This window comes from Enhydra lutris, unplaced genomic scaffold, assembly GCF_002288905.1.
Source record: "Enhydra lutris kenyoni isolate GAN:26980312 unplaced genomic scaffold, ASM228890v2 scaffoldscaffold20, whole genome shotgun sequence".
NCBI lineage: Eukaryota > Metazoa > Chordata > Mammalia > Carnivora > Mustelidae > Enhydra > Enhydra lutris.
In genome coordinates this window covers 33,164,823-33,184,063 of record NW_019154104.1, presented here as the reverse complement: position 1 = coordinate 33,184,063, position 19,241 = coordinate 33,164,823, and the positions used below count along the sequence as shown (strand labels likewise).

The following is a 19,241-nucleotide window of genomic DNA, read 5'->3' as shown; positions in this document are numbered from 1 at the left end:
AGGCCAAGGCAGCAGACGCAAGGATCTTCGCCATGTGACAGAATGATTTATTAGGACAAACCCCATGACAACTCATATAAAATAACCGTTTCCGGAAAGACACCCATGAGACCACCTAAGGACAGACAGACAGAAGTACCTCCAAGAAGCCAGACAGCTAAGTTACCGGTCCCAAGTGGGAGGCTGGAAGGGGGAGGGGCGGAAGTGGGTGAATAAGAAGCGGCGACGGCAGAGCGGGTGTGGATGAGACGGCCACCGTGCTTCCGGGGACAGGCTGCGGGCAACCGCTTGGCATGCAGGGGCGGGAGGGGGCCCAGCGCCACCTCCGTGGGGACACAGCAGGCTCAGGGGCGGGGTCCTGGCAGGGAGCCCACCACTCACACTCTCACACACTCTCACACACGCACGCGTGGGGGGAGGGGCCCAGGACCCATGCACGCGACTGCACGTCAACACAGACACGCGTCGCCCATGGCGGCCGGGCTCACACCCGCCCGCCGGGCCCTTCCTGCAGTCGCCACTCACACGGGCCGGGCTGGTGCGGAGTCACCCGTGCCCCCACCTGCCACCACCCAAGGGCGCTTTGGCTTTAGACGCTCCAGAAACACCCCCTGCCCTGGGGGGGGGCGCATGCTCTGCCCACCCGTGTTCCCAGCTGGAAGAACCCTGAGAAGGCAAGACTGTCCCTGGGGGCTCTCCGTGCCCCCCACCCCCACGGGACCAGGAGCACAGCAGCCTGCTGGGCCCCGAGCTGGCTGCAGATACCGCAGGAACGCCCCCAGCTTCAGGGACAGGGCTGAGGGCTGGGGGAGGGGTGCAGCCCAGGAAGCGTCGGGAAGCCTGGCTTCCCACCGCCTCGGGCTAGTGCTCCCCTCCCTGCCCCCAGCCCCAGCCGCGGACTGCAGGAAGCCAAGCGCAGGAGCCCAGCTCCATGGCCGGGAAGGGCTGCCCGGCCATGTGCGTGCGTGCCTGGGCTAGCCGTGAGAGAGGGCGCGCGTGTCCAGCATGTGTGCCCGCATGCCCGGCCCGCACACTTGTGGGTTTGGCAGTTGCATTGGCACCAAAGGCTTGAAGTAGTGGGGTTCCCGCCCCAGACAACTCCACAGGCCACCCGACCCCGGGGCAGCGGGAGCCACCGGCTCCATGGCAGAGCGGGCTGCAAGGGCTCAGCTGGGAGCACCCTGCCCTCGAGTCCCGGGGCTCCAGCAGCCCCTCCTGGCTCCGTGTTTGGCACTGAATGATACCCACCCCCTGGTCCAGCCCCTCCTCCTTGGCCTGGCCCCCGCCAGCCCACAGGGACGGGACCGCTGAGCCCACAGAGCCCGTAGCAGAGCAGCCACCCCCAGCACACGGGCGGGACGATGGCCTTCCAGGCCCAGGGCTGCTGTGGTGGCACAGGCCACTCTTTCCTTAAGAGCTAAAGACAAAATAACAGGAGTAGAGAGGAGACAGGGCACACCTGGGACGCCGGCTCTCGGAACAGCCGCAGCAGGAGCTGGGCCAGAGGGCCTGTGGGGGTGGCCGCAGGGGCTGGACCGTCCAGCTGGGGCGCTGGCTGGCAGCTAGGGACGGGGTCTGGGCACAGAGGCACCTGCCCACAGGGTTATGGCACATGTGGGGGTCTGCGGTGAACCGTCCACAGCCGGGAAGGGCCGTGGCGGCAGACAAGGGCGCTGGCGGCGCTGGACCCAGGGCACGTGGAGGCGCCTAGAGCAGGAACCTCTCTGCGTCCGGGAGGAAGTCGGGGAGGAGGGCAGGGTCCGGGAGGCCTGGGGAGCCACAGTTCACCCGCTGTGGGAAGCTCCTCAGAGGCAGGGCCAAGGGGGGCGAGCACGGGCTCTGGGCAGCCGGCCGGCCTTTCCCGAGCTGGGCGGAGCCCGCGGGGCTCCGGTTCCCAGTCAGCAGGTCCAGGTTCCCGCTGGGGTCCACGATGGCGTTGATGACTGTAGGGCGGGTGGGGAGGGTCAGGCCAGCTGGTGGGTCCTGCACTGCCTCCCGTGCCCACCCCGCAGCCGGCCCCCCATCCAGCCCCCCCGCCGCAGCCAGGCCCACCCACCTTGCAGCTGCTTCTGCACGCGCCTCAGTTCCTTCAGGATGGAGCTGATCTCCTGGAAGCGGGCGGGAGGGGGCACATGGGGCAGAACCGCCGAGCGGATGAGTCCCCCGCTCCCTGCACTGCGGGGCTGGGGGGCGGGCTGGCGCTCACCTTGTTGGATGTCTTCAGGAGCGGCACCTCGTTCTCCGAGTTGATTCTGGCCTCCAGCTCCTCCCAGGCCCGCCCCGTGTTCTGAAAGAGGATCCTGCGCCGGAGGAGCGGACGGAGGACAGCGATGACGGGGCCCAGACCCGCGCGCCCAGACCTCCTCCCCCCACCCCCCGCCTGTACCCAAGCGGGAACACAGGCCCAGAGCAGGAATGGGCCCGGCTGGAACCAGAGTCCCGGCCTCCGGGCCTGATGCAGGGAGGGCTGGGGTGGGGGTTGTGGTCGTCCTGGGAGCCCTGGTTCCCGGAGCCGGGGAGGCATGTACACCCATGTACCCCCGGGCAGTCCGACCCCCTCCACCCCGCGGGTACTGGCTGATGTGCACGTGCTCGTGTCGGTGTCTGAGGGGGTGTGGGAGGGTCTGCGGGGGGAAGCTCCCACTGGCCCACGGAGCTTGTGGGGCCCTACGCACTTCATCTTCTCGGCGAGGTGCTCCGTGTTCTCCCGGATGGCGTGAGACAGCTGCGACACGGGGTTCAGCATCAGGTTGTCAAAGATCACCTGTGAGGACCAGGGCTCAGCGCGCTGCCCGGGGCCCTCCTGAAGGCCCCGCCCTGGGCACACCCCGAGGGCCGGCCAGCTTGGGGGGGGGGCCTGCCTCCTCACGGCTCCGAGGCCGCGTCTTGCTGGCGAGCGAGTCCCCACAGCGGTCGTTCATGTTCTGGTCCAAGTCTCGGGAGCTCAGGGAGCCAGGGGGCACCTTCTGGAAGTTGAGGCCGGCCTCGGGGATGCGCTGCACCAGCTGCGACAGGGCAGGTGGTGTCGGTCCTCCTTGGCGCCCGCGGGGGCCGACCGCGCACCTCTCCTGCTCCAACGACAGGGGGACGGAGCGGACCCCACGTGCAGCCCGCTGGGGGCCCCGGGACCCCTCAGCCCCCAAGGAGGGTGGTCCCAGACTTCGTGCTTCAGGCCAGCCGTGTAGGGAGCTCACCGCCGTGGTGAGAGCTCCCGGCTGAGAGCTGCGCACGTGGCGGGGGCGGGGCAGGGGGGCCGGGGTGGGGGCGGGGTGGGGGAGTGTACCTCCTCACGGGCAGAGATGGTTGAAGCAGGGGTGCTGGGCACGTTGCTGAGGGAGGGGCTGCGTGCGGGCCCCGGTGAGCCCAGCGAGTCGCCGTCCCCAGCCACATCGTGGATCTCCCGCGCCAGGATGGCCACGTCCTTCACTAGTGTCTGGCTCAGCCTACAGCCCGCAGGAGAGAAGGCAGGTCCTGCAGGGTCCTCCTGGCCAAGTACCAGTGCTGGGGAGGTTGGGGAGTGGCAGCCTGACAGAACCCTCCCCGGGCCGACCTCTCCTCTCCAGTGGAGCCAGGGGTCCCTTTCAAGAGGCAAGTGCTCCGTGAGAGACAGCAGCCAAGGTGTGCAGCCCCCAGCCTGGCCCAAACTGTGCCTGAGCAGCCGCCAGCAATGCCTAATGGACAGGACCCCCGTGGGAGGCTCAAGTGTCTGAGGCCCCAAGAGGGGGGCCAGGGGTGGGGCTGGGGCTGGGCAGGAAGGGCGGACGGGGGCACCCTCAGGCCCCAGGGCAGGCCACACCTTCCCCTGTCGCCACCAGGGACAGGTGGGGCCACCCAGGCCTACTCAGCAGGCACCGACACTTGAGGCAGGGAAGGGGTCACAGACAAGGGCCAGAATCAGGCAAAGGGTAACACGGGCAGGCACAGAGACCAGGAGCCTTCCCACAGGGGAGGGAGAGAGGCCAAGGGAGGCCAGCAGCAGCCCGCCCAGCCCAGCCCTGCTCACTCTCCTGGCCAGGCTATGCGTGCTTCCCCACCAGGCCCTCAGGCCACCCGGAAAGGGACAGAGGCCAGCAGGGACCAGGAGCACATTCTGCCCCAAACTGCCCAGAAAGTCCCCAGACTGAGCCCTGTCCTCGGAGCACATCAGGTCCCTCCACCAGGCTGTCCCGCACACTGCAGCCCCCGGCCCAGGCTGGGTGTACGGGAGTCGCCTGTCAGAGTCCGCACGGCTCCTTTCACTCGCGGGCACACGAGCAACAGCCCCAAGGTTCCCCGGCACACCAGTGCCCGCAGGCGCCCAGGCAACGGGGCCTTCAAGACCTACCAAGGCCCAGGCATCCCCCCTCAGCTGTCCCAGCACTGCACGGGGCACCTCCTAGCCGGCCCTCAGGGCCTGTCCGCTCCCAACGCCACCTGCACCCTTGCCCGGCATAACCACCTGAACTCAGAAATGCTCAGCGCAGCTGGAGAAAACTACCCCAGCCAGCCCCTACCTCGCCAGCAAGGCTGACCTAGACCCTCAAGATGGGGGTCCCCCAACTGCTTCCCACCCTCCCTACACCAAGAAAATGCAGAAGGACGTCCCTCAGACTCATGGACGCCCAACGGACGTGTGCCCCTGACTTAACACTGACCCCACGTCTCTCTGCAGCCCCCAGCACAGCAGGATGCCCCAGCCCGCCCCCTCTGGACCGCCCCTCGTCAGCCCCGGGAACTGCCCCCCGCGTCCTGGGAGCTGTCCCCGGTCCTCTTCGTGCCCTACAGGTCCTCTCCATTCAACCTGCAGCCACCATGGCCGCTGTCGTCATCTCTGTGCCTCTGTCCCCACGGACCATTCTCCCAAGGACTACCTGCCCCGCTCACCTGTCTGGAGGTTCCCAGGCACAGGTTCAGCCTCCTCAGCACCAAACACGGGCCACACACTCGGCCCTGGACCCCTCCTGCCCCTGCACAAGCCCCAAAGGACCCAGCCACCAAAGCGCAGACCGCCCTCGGTGGAAAAGCACTTCCCGGTCCCACCACCTGCGCATCAGCCTCCCAGCCTCCCGCCTGGAGGCGACCCCGGGAACCACGACGCGGGAGCTCCTCTTTAACGAACACCGTAGAGTCCTTCCTCGTCCCGGACACCCCACAGCCTCCCGGGCAGATCTGCAGCCACCCACGCCCCCCTCCGTCCCCCACCCCTCCTCCGAGCGGCACGTGCTGAGCGCCCTCGAGAGAACAGTGTCCAGCCCAGTGCCCGCCCTGGGGTGCCCCCAGGCCTCCCGCCGAGCGGGCGCCGCTCACCTGGCGATCTCCGCGATCTCCGCGGTCTGCACGACGAAGCCGTACGGGTCTGGGTCTTCTTCCTCATCGTCCGTGTCCCGGAGGCCGGGGGCCCGGGGGCGCGTGCGGCCGGAGCTGCCAGCCCGCGGGGTCTGCGTGGCTGCTGAGGCGAGGGAGCGTGCGTGCTTAGGGGAGCTGTGGTGGGAGCCACAGTCCTCCTCGGACGTGGACGTGCAGTCGGAGCCTTGCTGCCGGCGACGCGTGCCTCAGGGCGCGATGGTTTCCAGAAGCAAGAACAGAACAGAGCGGCGCTCAGCACCCTGCCACAGCCCCAGGGTCCTTCCAGACGGCCCCGCGCCGCAGGACACGCCACACTGACGCTGCCCCTCACCCTGGCCCAGAGCCCGGCCGCTGAGGCACCAGCAGCTACAGAGCCGCACCTCTGCAAGGCCGTCACCAGCCCAGACGCATGGGCGCGGGGGGCGGGAGAGGGACAGGGAGGGATGGGGAGGCCACGGGAGGAGAGAGCAGGGACAGAAGCAAGAGGAGGAACAGGGCAAGGACAGGGAGGGACAGGAAGAATGGAGAAGGACAGGAGAGGCAGGGGCAGGGACAGGGAAGGGACAGGGAGGGACGGGGCAGGGACAGGTACAGGAGGCACAGGGAGGCATGGGGGGATGGGGAGGGACGAGGGAGGGAAGAGGAGGGACAGGCAGGGACAACATGGAGAGATGAAAAGGGAAAAGGACAGAAGGGACAGGCAGGGACAAGGAGGGACAGGCAGAGACCAGCAGGGACAGGGAGGGACAAGGGCAAGACAGGCAGGAAGGGGCAGCCTGACATCCCCACAGCCCATGGCAGAGGCCGCATCCCAGGGGGAAGGTCTGTGCCCACCAGATGAGAACTGTTGGCCTTGGTGCCAAGGCACGGAACCCACAGACACCCCCGGTCAGGGTCGACCTCCCCACGTGGATCAGCCCCAGGGCGGGGTGGGACCTCAGAGGGTGGCTGAGCTCGGCAACCCCTCCCTTGCCTGCCTGGTCTTCTGGGACCCATTCCTCGCCCACCCTGCTCTGAGGCCCCCCGCGGCGGCCGCAGCAAACACGCAGCCAGAGCGGCAGCGGTCCTCAGTCCTCCCCCACCGTCCCACCCCTTCCCTTCCTCCGGTCACCCCAACGTGCCCAGTGCCCTCCAGCCACCCCGGTGGGGGACAAGCACCCATGGCCCCAGCACCATCTGTCCGCACCACGCGTGCGCGCAGACCGCAGGCCACCTGGGGCCTGGGTGTGCGGGAGACCGCGCGGCCCTCCCCCAGTGCCTGGTCCCCAGGGGACAGCACCAGGGCAGAGCGGGCAGCCCCAGAGGCCCCCTGTGGGAGTCGGCAGGAGCCCCTCCCCGGGCTCCCCGGAGCACGCGGACACGTGGACTCAGGACCCTCGGGTGCATCTGTGGAGCCAGGCCTGCCTGGGAACGGGGGCTCTTCTAGGCTGGAACCGGGGTCCCCCAGCACTGAGCAGGGCTGACCCAGGACGTGGCAGACCCCTACCCCCGGCTCGCAGGGCGCAGGGCCCCTCGCCTGTTCCCGGACTCACTGGGTGAGGAGTATCGGGCACTGCCAGGGCGGGCCCTGCTGAAGGGCTGGCGGGGGGCCGTGGCGGTACTGGCAGACTTCCTGGCGGCGGCGGTGCGAGCCTCGGCCATGACGGGTTTGCGGCTGGAGCAGTACAACTCGACACTGCGGCCAGAGAAGCCGGCGCGGGCGGGGGCCGCCTCGCAGTCGCTGGGCCCCGTGAAGGAGCCCGCCCGCTTCCGGGGCATGGCCAGGATATCCAGGCGCGAGAGCTTCTTGGCCTGCTCGGGCGCCGGCCGCCCCACCGGCTCAGGGTTGGCCGGGGGCCCCCGTTCACCATCAGCAGCCTCTGTGTCGGAGGCGTCCCCCAGCCGGGCCCGCCTCAGCCGGGAGGCCCGCGTGGGCCGTGGCGTGGACAGGCTGTTGGAGCGGGTCAGCACCTGCTGTACCTTCTGGGCAGAGCCGCGGGCCTGCTCCTCCCGGGGAGTCGGGGGTGGCGCCGGGGGTGCCGGTTTCCGGCGAGGTCCTGACCGCCCCGCCCCAGCGGCCACAGGGCTCTCGTGGTCAGAGGTGACTGTGTCCGTGCCGGGCGGGTGGGCTGGGCCAGAGCCTTGTTCTTCGTCAGGCCAGTCCGAGGACACCCGGGGCCCAGCGCCGCGCCGCGCTGCCAGGCGCCTCCCTGGCTCTGCCCGGCCTGTGTCTGTGGGGCCCAGGGCACGACGGTGCTTGTCTGAGAGCACCTCTTGGCCACAGTTCATGGAGATGCCTGCTGGGTCCTGCGCTGCTGGTGGGGACGGCGGCTTCTCCTTCTGCGGTCCTGCGGGCTTGGGGCTGGTCGGGCTGGGCCCATTCTTGCCACTGAGCAGGCTGACCGTGCTCGCCGTGTCCACATCAGAGTCCCCGGACAGGGAGTCCTCCGGCGGCCCAGGGACGCTGCCCATCGGGCCCTCTGCCTCCTCCACGGGCTTGGAGAGCAGCCGGGCCTCCAGTGCTGCCAGGGCTGTCTCCGTCTCCTTCAGGATCAGGCGGGTGTCCTGGGGGTGGGGGTCCATGCGGGAGGCCCGGGTGGCAGCCAGGTCCTGCAGGAGGGGGTGGCCGGAGACGTGTGGAAGCTGGCCGGGCGTGGGGATGCTGCTGGCCGGCTCCTTGCGGAAGCTCTCCTGCCGCACCAAGGCTGGGGCAGGGCTCTCGGGCTCCAGGGACCGCTCTGGGCGCCGCAGGAGGACCGCCCTCCCGCCAGTGCTGGCGCAGACGCCTTCCCTCGCTGCGGGGCCGGACTGGGCCGCCCGCCCTGGGCCCTCCACCGGCCCTGCAGCCACAGAGGGCTGCCTGGGGAAGGCTGGCTCTGCATTCTGGTCCCCAATGAAGAAAGAGGTGGCGGCTGGCTCTCCGGGGGCCCTTGGTGAGCGCCGGCCCTTTGTCCACGCTACTCCCTCCTGGGGGCTCCTGCGTCTCTCCTCCTGTGGGCCTGCACCCAACTCCGCGCCCCGCCCACCGTCCGACCCACTGGCATCACTGAGGCTGTCGGGCTCCAAGTCCTCCTGGCCCAAGAGGCAGCCGGCCTGCTCACTGGCCGACTCCGGAGGCCCAGGGCCACTCCTCCTGGTGGCCTCAAGACCCCCAGGGCTGTCTGAGCGGTCACTGGGCAGCTGTGGCAGTCGCCGTCGCTGGCGCACAGGCAGGGCCCCCTCCTGCTCCCCGGCTCTGCGCCCAGGGCTCTCCTCTGCGAAGACAAGGGCAGCCTGGTTGGAGCGGCCACGGTCTGCGGGCTCCTGGTGTGTGCCGGAAGCCTGACCCTCCTCCAGACTTGGCCGGCACGCCCTCACGGCTGCTAGTCCAGTAGGAAGCCTGGGCCCATCCCCTCCCTGCTGCGGAGGCTGGACCACTCACCTGCCTGCCCTGGGTCCGAGTAGCTGTCAGCCAGGCTGGCCCAGCGGGACACCCACTTCTGACCCCCGGGGGAGCCAGGCACCGCGAGGCCCTGCAGGGCAAAGGACGAGTATGTGTCAGCAGCAGAGGCAGGAACCCCACGGGGATCCTCACCCTAACACCTGGCCCCAAACTCGCCGTCTCCAGACCTGAGGCACCTCGCCCCAAAGAAACAGCCAGGAAACCACGTGTGTACTTCCGAGCTTACAGACCTCCACGCAACTGCACACCCCGAGGTCAGCAACTGTGGCTCACACCTGCCCTTGTGTGGGCACGCAGGGCCCAGCCTGACTTAGGACCTCACTGCTTGCCCTTGAACCTCCACATGGGAGCCCCCGCCCGCCTGTCAGGTGGGCGTGCCACTCCGGAATCCTGTGCAGGCAAGACCCTAACCTTCGAGCTCACAGGGGACCAGATGACCGGCCCAGCCCCTCCCCAGAGCAGTGTGCCTCCCAGGTACCTGCAGCTCCCCGTGGGGGGCTGTGCCCGCCGGCCGAGAGGCAAACTCCTGCAGGAGGGCCATTCGCTGGGCAACCCCATCACCGGCCTCGTCTCTGTCCCCTCTGATGACTGGACGGAAGGCCGCTGAGGACACCCTGGAGAGCTCAGGAGACTCCAGTACCCCAAAGACCTGCGAGGAGGGAGGACCAGCCCTGAGGTCAGGGCCAGCCCGGCCCCGCCCTGGCCCGGCCCCCAACCCCCACCCCACAGACCTGGTCGATCATCTGGCGAGCCTCCTCCACCTCCGGGTCCGGCCCCTCGGTCTCGATGGTATAGGTCCCTGCATCGCTCAGACTGTCGTCCTCATCCTGTCTGCGAGCCTTGGTCAGCTGGGGGTCGGCGGGGGGTGGTGGTGGGGTCGCAGGGGCCACAGGGCTGGCCCCTCGGGGTGTCTCGGGGGCCGGGGATGCTGGGGATGCCCGGTCAGGGCTGGGCCGGGCGGCCGGAGAGCCCTCCCGTAGGCACTGAGCCATGAAGTCCTGGGCCAGACGGGAGCGACGCCCCACGCTGCCAAAGGGCCGCACAGAGCCCCGGGAGGCAGGCGAGGGGCCCCCCGGACGCTCCTCCGTCTTCTCCCGCTTGAGCGAGCCGGCCCGCTGCGGCCCTGAGCCAACACCCGCGCCCCGCGCCGAGGCAGGGACACCTGAGCGGTCTCTGTCTGCCGGCCCGGGGCCTCGGTGCCTGTCGGCCTTGGGGTCCCCGGGACGGGTGTGTGTGAAGGACTGCGACCGTTTCTTGCGGGGTGTGTCCTGGTCGAAGAACTCGATGACGAAGGCCTGCTGGTTGTGCAGCAGCTCCTGGGGGTCACGCTTCATCTGCCTCTGCAGCCGCACCTGCCCCCCGCCGCCCTCCGCGGGGACCCCAGACGCCGCCGCCGCCGCCGCCTTGGCCGTGGGGTCCTCTGAGTCGCTCTGGGTGCCGTCCTCGTGCTTGTGGCCTGGGGGTGGGGGGACCCCAATGCATCAGGCCGAGGGAAAGGATGCAGTGGTCCTGGGGGGCAGGGAGGGGCTCTTCGCCCCTCCCCAAGCTGCCCCGGGCGGCACACCTCACGGGACCCCCGCCCCCGCGGGGAGGTGAGCACCAGGAGCATGCCCGCAACCCAGCGCACGCAGAAACCAGTCCCAGGGAGGAGGGCGCCCCACCAGGAGGCAAAGATGCTGCAGTTCCAGCCCACCCAGCGCTCACCCTTCAGGGTGCGGGTGTGGATGGGCAGGTCGCTCTTGGTGCTGTGCCGGTCCTCGCCAGGGCCCGCCCGGCACAGCAGGCTTGGGTCATTCTGCACCAGCCAGTCGGCCACCTTGGTCTCCGCAGACACGGCCTCCACGGGTGTGGCCTCCTTGCCCAGGGGCCTCCTCTGCCGCAGTGAGAACTTGGTGACGTGGTCCTTGATCTTCACCTTGCCGGGGCTGCAGTCGTCGAACTCGATGGTGAAGGAGGCGTGGCTCTGCACCACAGGGGCTGCCCCGCCCCCGCCGGACTCCGTATCCTTGGTGGGTGCCTCCTGGGCCGACACCTCGGGGGGCCGCAGCGGTGGCGGGGGCGGGGACGGGGCCTCTTTTGTGGGGATCTCAAAGTAACTGGGCTCCCGCCTGAACGGGAAGCCCTGAGGCTCCGCCGCAGCCCGGAAACCGGCCATCGTCGCAGAGAGCTCCCCGTCCTGCCGCACCAGCTCCTTGGGCCGCTCTGGGTTGGGGGTGAGAAAACATGTCCCCGGGGGCTGCAGGGTGGCGGCCTCCGCCCACCCGCTCTGCCGGCAGCGTCAGCTGTCTCCCCCCGAACAGGCACTCCCGCCGGGCCCCCTTCAGAAGGTCCAGGGCCTCTGGGACCTACCCATGTAGGGCTCCTCCTGGCGCCGGTCCTCCGGCGGGCTGCCGCCGTCGTCCTCTCCCCACCAGGAGGGCTGCCCGTACAGGGGTGTGCGGTAGGCCGCCGCCTCTGCACAAGGACAGGGAGCTCGAGCCAGGGTCCCTGGGGCCCCAGCACAGACAAGGGCTGGGAAGGCTCTGGGCTCTGGGGGTCCCCAGCATCACCTCCCATCTCAGCCCAGGACCCTGCCAGGAGTGCGCCAACTTGGTCACTCAAAGGCCCATTTCCACGTCCACAGCAGGTGGTGCTCGCCGCCCCCGGCCCTGCCCAGGCCTCCCTGTGCAGGAGACTCACCTGGGGCAGCACGGTCCTCAGCGCCCCCGTCCTGGGGCAAACCACCCCTCCAGCCCTCCCTGTGCCTTCTGCCCCCGGAGCCTGCCCGCTGGAAGGGCAGGCGGACAGCAGGGTCCGCACCCAGGGTGGGTCTCTCCAAGGTCTGTAAGTGACTTGAGCCACAGAGCAGCGGCCCTGAAGGTGGGGCCCCACCCACCAGGCAGACCAGGCCACACGAGGCACAGGGCGCAGTGCCCATGCGGGCGTGTCTTGTGTGGCTGTGGGGTGTGTGGATACCTGAGCCCACAGGACGGCTGCTCAGTGCTGTGGCTGCGGGGTGGCCTGAGCCCAAGAGGCTGACGGGCAAGATCAAGGGCTATACTGGGAAGGGAGCAGGGCCCAGAACAGACAGATCAAAGCGCGCCGTGGGGGAGGCCCACGGGGGGCAGGCCTGTGTGCACATCCCACCCGGGACCCTGCCACGACGCTGCCCTTACCTGCTCCCGGCCTCCGGTCCCCCCTCTCCGGCCTGGGGGCCGAGGACTCACAGCAAGGGGCGTGCTGGGGCGGTGCCTCGCCCTTCCCGGGGGCCAGGCCCCGGGCGCTCACCTGCAGCTGGCTGGTGTACTTCTCGTGCTGCGGGCAACGGGCAGGGGTGAGGGCCGGGCCGGCTCGGGAGCACCCCCAGGGCAGCTGCCTCCCTCTGGGTCCAGAGAGGGCTGGGACTGGCCCCATGAGCCATGAAGCCTCCTTCACAGCCCCCACGGAGGGGACACCCCAAGGCTTGAAGCTGGGGGGGCTTCCCTCATGGCCACAAAGCTTCCAAGAAGGAGCTGGGGTTTGCTCGGGTCGGGGAGGCAGGGCTGGGCGGCAGTCATCAGAGGTGACATGCAATGCCCACTCAGGACCCACGAGGGAAGGGCGAGATGGGCCCCAGGCCATGGAGGACGCTGCTCAGGGGCCCCGGAGGTGGGGGCAGCGGTCTGTCCAAGCCCGTGCACGCAGGGCCCACCTGGCTAAGCTCTGCGGCTGTCAGACCCAGGCTCACAAGAGCCGTGTGACTCTGCGCACGCCACCCACCGTTCATTTAAAGATGGGACTAAGGCTAGTGTCTCCCACAACGGGCTCCCGGGGAAAGCACTGGGCGAGTTCCCCTAAGTCAGTGCTCTGTGACTCCCACACCATCGAGCAAGGGGAGAGGACAGGTCCCACCTGCCACGGCCGCCAACCCAGGTCCCTCCTGCCTGTCCTGGCCACCACCTATGGTAGCCTGACTGGGTCCTCCTCGGCACCCAAGATGCCTCTGGGCCTCCCTCCCCCAGCCAGGCGCGCCGGCCTCCTCCCCACCCCAGCCACCAGCAGCTGCATCAGCCCGGGGGCGGGGGTGGCGATCCTCCCCACCAGCCAGACTGGGCCATCCTGCAGGACAGGCCAGGCCGGGCCGGGCTGACTCATGGTACCACAGCCAGGCCTAGGGAGCCAAGAGGCGTGGGAGTGAGGACGGGTGCAGGGGTGCCGGGGCCCCCGGCGGGGCGTCGGCACTGACCCTGAGCGCCTCCTCGGGGACCCGGTGCTGCACCCGCTCCAGGACGTACATGTTGGAATGTGGCCGCGGGTTAAGGCAAACCCAGAGCAGAAGAACCAGGACGGCCTCTGCACGAGGCCACGCGACCATGTGGTTGGGGAATTCTCTGCAGCAGGACGTGCACACAACTCGGGGACAGGTCAGACGGAGCAGCGAGGTGCGGGGGGACTGCGCTGGTCCCCACACCCGCTTGTGCACCAGGCCCGTGTCCGCACCACACTGAGTCGGAGAAGCGGGCCGGGGCCACGCCAGATCACGCGCCCTTTAACCCCTCCGCCAAGGGCATGCAGGGCATGCAGGGGACGTGCCCAGGAGCCACACCACACAGCTAGCTCCCAGCTTCTGCCCTAGGCCACCCCTCTGCGCTGGCCGCCCAGAGATCTAGGGGTTGGAAGGGCCTCAGACAGAGGCTGGGTCCACCCCCACAGGCAGCTGTGCCAACAAGAGTGTCAGCAGAGGAGAGCAGAGCACGTGCTCCCGCCATGGCTATGGGTCCCCAGGACGACCACGCAGCCCCCACTCATGCATGGTCTGAGCACAGGACGCCACGCCTGGGCAGGCCCCAGTCACTGGGGACCCTGGGTCCCGGGGGACGCACTTGTTCCTGGGGCTCCGTGTAAACTCAGGCCGGGACACAAGAAGCAGGTTCCTGTGACCAGGGTGTCTGTCAGGGGCCAGGGGCTGGGGTCACACTGGCAACTGTCTCGTGCCTGCGGGCCCCAGCTATGCCGGGACAGCAGTGCGACAGGCCAGCAGGCGGGAGCGCGGCCCGGAAAGGATATCATAGCCAAATCGGACGGCATCATGGAGCTTCAGCGGGACATACTTCTGGTCTGGGATGCGCACGTCATTCACAAATGTCTGCGGAGGAAACAGGTGGCAGGGCCAGGCCAGCAGCAGGCAGGGCAAAGACTCGGGGGCACCCTCCTTCCGTGCTGCTCTGGACCAGGCACTGTCCCTCCGACACACGTGCACCCAGCCTCACCCCTGCAGGGAGCATGGGACAGGTGCCTGCTGAAGGACTGGCCTTGCTCAGCGCCTGGGACCCTGAGGTGGCCAAGGGACGCCCACGGGCCGGCCCCATGGCAAGGCTGGTCAGGCTGAGTGAGGCTGCCTGCTCCTCCAAAACCCTCTTCCCCCAACCAGAGCCGTCACGGACTGGCCACGGACACCAGAGTCTGGCCAGATGATGACGCTCTCAGGGCCTTGGGGGCCAGCCAGATGACAGGAGACAGAGGAGCGTGGGCACGGCAACTGGGCCGTTGTCACTAGAAGGTACGAGAACCAGGGAGGACTTGTTACAGGACAGAAGGGGGTCTCCGGAGTGAGCAGGAGGGCAGGCCCCCAGGGAGGGGTCCCAGGCCAGGGCTGGGTCGTGCAGAGACAACCCAGCAGGGTGGCAGAGAGGGCTGGAAGCCCGGCAGCGTCAGGCTGGACATGCCATGGGTGACGCAGGAGTTCTGTGAGCTCAGAGCCAGGAGTAGAGGGCAGCAGGCCTGGCGGGGTGCAGCCTGTCAGCCCGAGCCCGTGGCTTGGCGCTCCACAAGCAGGCAAGACTGGGTCCCCACATGTGGACATCACCCAGGGCTCCCCACCACGCACCAGGCCTGCAGCCCTGGGGACCTCTCTGAGCCCCGGCGATCTGGGGGCCAGGGCCCCGTGCAGCCTCACGCAGGTAGGGCCACTCTGGCTGCTGCGAGGGCCAGCAGAGGAGGGGCCCAGGGGCAGACCCCCAGAGCCTGAGACCGCTCCCCGGGAGCCCCGTGGAGGATGCGGTGAGGTGTGCCCAGCGCTCGGCAGCCTCAGGCTGCTGCGGGACCCCCCAGCTCACGACAGAGAGGGCAGACCTCACGAGTGGGAGGCACAGGGCGGAAGGCCGGCCTTGGGCAGGCGCCTGTCCACCGAACACAGAAGGAAACCACGCGACCACACGGCCAGACACCGGACCCCGCAGGGACCCCTCACCAGACCCCTCCCCACTCACACAGGAGCTCACACGCCCCCCCAGGACAGGGTGTCATGGCAGACAGCCTGCAGGGGGTCCAACACGGAAGGGACCACAGCAGGTGGGCAGGGCTGGGGTGGGCTGGGGAGAGGAGCGGGGCCAGTTAGAAGGGGGGTCACTAAGAAGGGTGGGGTCAAGGCGGACGAACAGGCCATGATGGGGAACAGGATGCAGAAGGAGCTGGAGTGCGGAAGACAGGTGCGGCTGGTATGGGGGCGGGGCGTCACGAAGAGGGGCGGGGCCAGCAGAGGAGAAGGGCGGGGCCAGCAAAGGGGCAGAGTCCCGAAGGGGCGCGGCCAACACCAAAGGAGGGTTACGAAGGGCCGGGCCAGCGCCAGGGGCACCCTGAGGGGGCGCGGCCAGCACCGACAGCCCCTTGCCCGTCGCACTCACCCCGTTCAGGCTTCCCAGGTCCTTCACCCAGTGCTCGTCCCTGTCCTGGTCGTAGTTGATGACGGCGTGCTGCTTGTCCACACTGCGGGACTGGGAACATACCGGTTGCCTTCAGCGCGCCGGCCCCGCTGGGTGAGGCCCAGGAGGTGGAGGACAGCCCGGCAGGAGCCCCATCCACCCCACTTCAATGTCAACCCCAGCCGCCTGGGCCTGGGGGCCCACAAGGTCCAGCCCACGCCCCCACACCTCGAGTGTGGGTGTCCCAGAGAGCCCACCCCAGCCTGACTCAACCAACCATCCCAGCCACGGGAACAGGCCACAGGAATTCGCGGAGAGGCCAAGGCCAGGTCCTCCCACCCCCGGCTGCCACCTGGGTCCCTCCTTTTCTGTCCAGCTCTCTTTAGCACCAACAGGCCAGTGCCCCCCCTCAAGCCTGGGTCAGCCAGAGGCAGGGCAGGGAGCCTCCGGCCATCTGGCACATGCCACTCCCTCCCAAGGGCAGGTGGGGGCAGGCAGAGCCACAGGGAGGACAGCAGCACTGTAGTGGGGGCAGCTCACAGACAGGCCTCCCCCTCACTCCTGGCCGGCCACACAGGGCACAGCCTCTCCCCGTGCTGGCCACGCACGTGCAGAATGGATCTCAGACCCTCTAGCTACATGTCCGGGCGCACAGGCCTCACGCACACCCCAAGCACACACACATGCACACACACGTGTGCACACACACATGTGCCCGCTGTCCCTCACCCCCCAACTCTCCCAGGACCCTTCCCCAGGCCAGTCACCAGGCCCCCTCCCACAGTCGGCTGCAAGAACGAGACCACCCCCAGCACACCTCTCCGCTGCAGCACTCCCGGCCCAGAGCAGGGACAGGGTCATGGGGCCACGTTCCCTCGGCCAAGACACTGCCAGCCCAGGCGACGTCCCCCAGAAACAAGGTCAGCGGTCCCGGCCCAGAGCGCACCACCACGGCCCACCCCACACCCACTCTGCCAGAGGCCCAGGCGTCTGGGCGGCCCCTGCATCGCTCTCTTGCCACCTAAGGAGACACAGGCCTGGGGACCGGCCCCGAGATGCCAGCAGAACCATCAATCTGGATGCTCACACCTGCTGGGACGACAGTACAGGACCCCCACACCTCCCTCCAGAGCCCCTGTGTGGGAGCGACAGGCTGCACAGCGGCTCTCCACTGCCTGGCTCCGAATGGCCCCTAGCCCACGAGGTAGTGCCCCAGGACCTCATGCCCTGTGTCCCCACACCGCCAGGCTTCTCTGTTCCCACAGGTGAGGACCCAGACCCTTCTTTCCTGAGGCAGCTGCCCCCACAGAACCCACTACCTCCCTGGCTTCCAGGAGTGGCCCCGGCACCCTCTCAAGGACTAGAAGCCCCCAGGACAGGGCCTCCTGTCTCATCCAGAGCCCCAGGGACACAGCAAGGTGGGGATGTGGTGGGCAAGGGCTCTGGCCCAGCCCCGCCCTGTCCCAGGTTCCTCAGCCTGGCAGATGTGCAGAGACCCCTGGAGGGCTGGGCATCGTGGGCAGGGCTCATGGGGGCCGTGGCCCTCACCCACAGCAGAAGCCTCCATGCTCCAGCCCTGCCTGCGCTCAGAGGCCCCAGGTGGCCAGCTGGACCCACAAGGATGCTGTCCCGGTGGGGGGCCCGGGGGGGTGGCATGAAGATGGAACGGGACGCGGGACCCACACCTCATCCTGCTGCAGACCCTCAGTCCTCTGGAAGGAAGCGGGGTACAGGGACCATCCGAGGCACTCAGCAGCGCCAGCTGGAGCCACCCTGACACCGCGGCCATCCCTGGGCCATCTGCCCCGGGGCTGCTCAAGGGGGCTGGGTCCGCAGAGCAGCCTGCTGCCAGCATCTGCCCGGAGGGGCCCCCAGGACAGCCTGGCGGGGCTCCCGCTGCCAGCGCACCTGCCTCCTGCAGCAACCGCCCTCCGACGGGGCGGGGGGGGGACACGACTCTCACCTTGAGACCTACTGCTCTCCCCCCAGGCCTCACCTCTGCCCCCACCCTGATCTCCTCACACAGACATGGCACCTGCAGCCGGACAGCTCCGGCCACAGCGTCTTCCCTGGGTGCCAGGCACCCGTCCTCCAACAGACTCCCCTGCCTGTCCCAGATGCAGGCCGGCCCGGCGCTCACCCATCCCAGCCAGCCCTGCACGGCAGCCGCCCCACCCCCTGCCCTGGCCTGGGCCTCCCGCACCCTGCACAGGTGGAGTACCCTGGCACGCCCTTACCTGGGCCTCAGTCTCCCAGCTGCAGTGGGGCTGACCGGAGCCAGCAGCTCGCTGGGGCAGCCTGAGCGCTCAGGCTCGCCTCAGCCCCAGTCCCTGAGCCGCCCGCGAGGCAGCTGCCGCGACTCCCCAAGTGCAGCTGGGCCGCGCGGAGAACAGGGCTCGCCGCGGGGTCTGGGGGATTGCCTCCTCCTGCACCCCTCCCAAGCACCTCCCAGGGCTCGAGAACGGGCCAGCCACCCACTGCAGCCCGCCACACACCCTGGCGCCAAAGGGCCCCCGTCTCTGGAAGGTGAGCCTGGGGGTGGGCTGTGGCCATCATGCTGCCAGGTGTCGGTCCGCGGGGGCGCTGCCAGCCTGGGACGGGCCCTGGGCAGGGGCGCGCCACACTGGCATGCGGCACAACACAGGCCGGCCCGAGGCAGGCATGGGTGTGCAGGAGCAAGGGCACACTGTCCCTCGGGCTTGAACGCGCCACCTCCACCGAGGAGGAACTCCCTAGAGGGACTTCCGGGCTGACCTCCCAGCCCAAGCACTCCAATGCCCCCGCCCAAGCCTCAGACTCCCAACTCCCAGACACAGCCCAGCTGGGCCAAATCGGACTCCTCCTTCCCTGTCCACCTGGCACCAGGCAGACAGCAGCTGGGGGTCCAGAGGCTCCCACCACACCCCTTGCCCGCAGACACCCACTGGCCCTCCCCGTCAGCCTGTCCCCTGCAGCCATCTTTCTCCTGCCCTCCCAGCCCCCATCAGTCCTGCCCATCACTGTTTGCAGAAACTTCCTGAGGCTCCTGGCCAGCATGAGAGGAAAGGCTGGCCTTGTCCCATAAGCCACAGGCCACGGAGGCCTCTCCAAACCTTCTTCCTGCCCTGGCCTGGTGAGCCCTCCGGCCAGACTGCTCTGCGGTTCTGGAGATGCCACGCCCATTCTTGGACCTGGGTCCTTCACCCAGGACCACCACCCTCCCTGTGCCCTCCTTCCCTGCCCCCCCAACCCCACCCATCTTCTGGCTTCTTGGACCTTGCACAGTGCTCCCCCATTTGCCCCCAGAGCCTGGGCCGACCCCTCCAGCCCCCAGGCCCAGCCCCCACTCCCGCCCGGGGCTCTAGCACCAGGCATGGCTGCTGCAAGCCCCCTTCCCAGACAGTGGGTAGCAGCAGGACTGATGGGAAGCAGGCAAGAGAGACCCCAGCTCCGGAAACTCCCCCAGCCCCAACGTCCCAAGCCAGAAGCAGACCCCAGTTCCACCAGGCCCAGATGCTCAGAGACTAGACAGCCACCTGAGCCGGGACCACCATGGACAGGCGGGGCCAGCACGTGTGCAGGGGGCTGCCGGCATGGGGCTGTGGTCTCTGCAGGAGAATGTGAGCAGATAGACCCCCGCTGCCATGCCCCTACAGGGCAAACTGGGCAGAGGCGGGGAAGCCACCTGTGTGCAGGGGCACATGGGCACAGAGACACACATGGGCACACACACGTGCACGGGCACACACACACGTGCACGGGCACAGAGACGCGCATGGGCGCACACACACGTGCACGGGCACAGAGACGCGCATGGGCGCACACACACGTGCACGGGCACAGAGACGCGCATGGGC

General features: G+C 68.9%; 1 protein-coding gene across 2 annotated transcripts in view; it reads right to left on the bottom strand.

Moving 5' to 3' along the window:
• Nucleotides 1-985: 985 nt before the first annotated feature.
• LOC111148576 (centrosomal protein 170B) overlaps nt 986-19,241 on the bottom strand; it is a 21,246-nt gene continuing 2,990 nt past the window's right edge. Inside the window, exons 2-18 of one of the 2 annotated variants that reach the window (XM_022505257.1) lie at nt 15,388-15,477; nt 13,772-13,850; nt 12,951-13,009; nt 11,902-12,040; nt 11,096-11,200; nt 10,451-10,948; nt 9,478-10,202; nt 9,225-9,395; nt 8,726-8,816; nt 6,858-8,558; nt 5,287-5,530; nt 3,284-3,443; nt 2,862-3,005; nt 2,676-2,764; nt 2,207-2,300; nt 2,057-2,108; nt 986-1,943 (exon numbers count right to left, since the gene is read on the bottom strand). In XM_022505257.1, coding sequence (XP_022360965.1) covers nt 1,708-1,943; nt 2,057-2,108; nt 2,207-2,300; nt 2,676-2,764; nt 2,862-3,005; nt 3,284-3,443; nt 5,287-5,530; nt 6,858-8,558; nt 8,726-8,816; nt 9,225-9,395; nt 9,478-10,202; nt 10,451-10,948; nt 11,096-11,200; nt 11,902-12,040; nt 12,951-13,009; nt 13,772-13,850; nt 15,388-15,477 — 4,677 coding nt within the window. In that variant the 3' untranslated portion in view covers nt 986-1,707. The remainder of the gene's footprint in view (nt 1,944-2,056; nt 2,109-2,206; nt 2,301-2,675; nt 2,765-2,861; nt 3,006-3,283; nt 3,444-5,286; nt 5,531-6,857; nt 8,559-8,725; nt 8,817-9,224; nt 9,396-9,477; nt 10,203-10,450; nt 10,949-11,095; nt 11,201-11,901; nt 12,041-12,950; nt 13,010-13,771; nt 13,851-15,387; nt 15,478-19,241) is intronic. The other variant, XM_022505258.1, reaches the window with a different exon arrangement.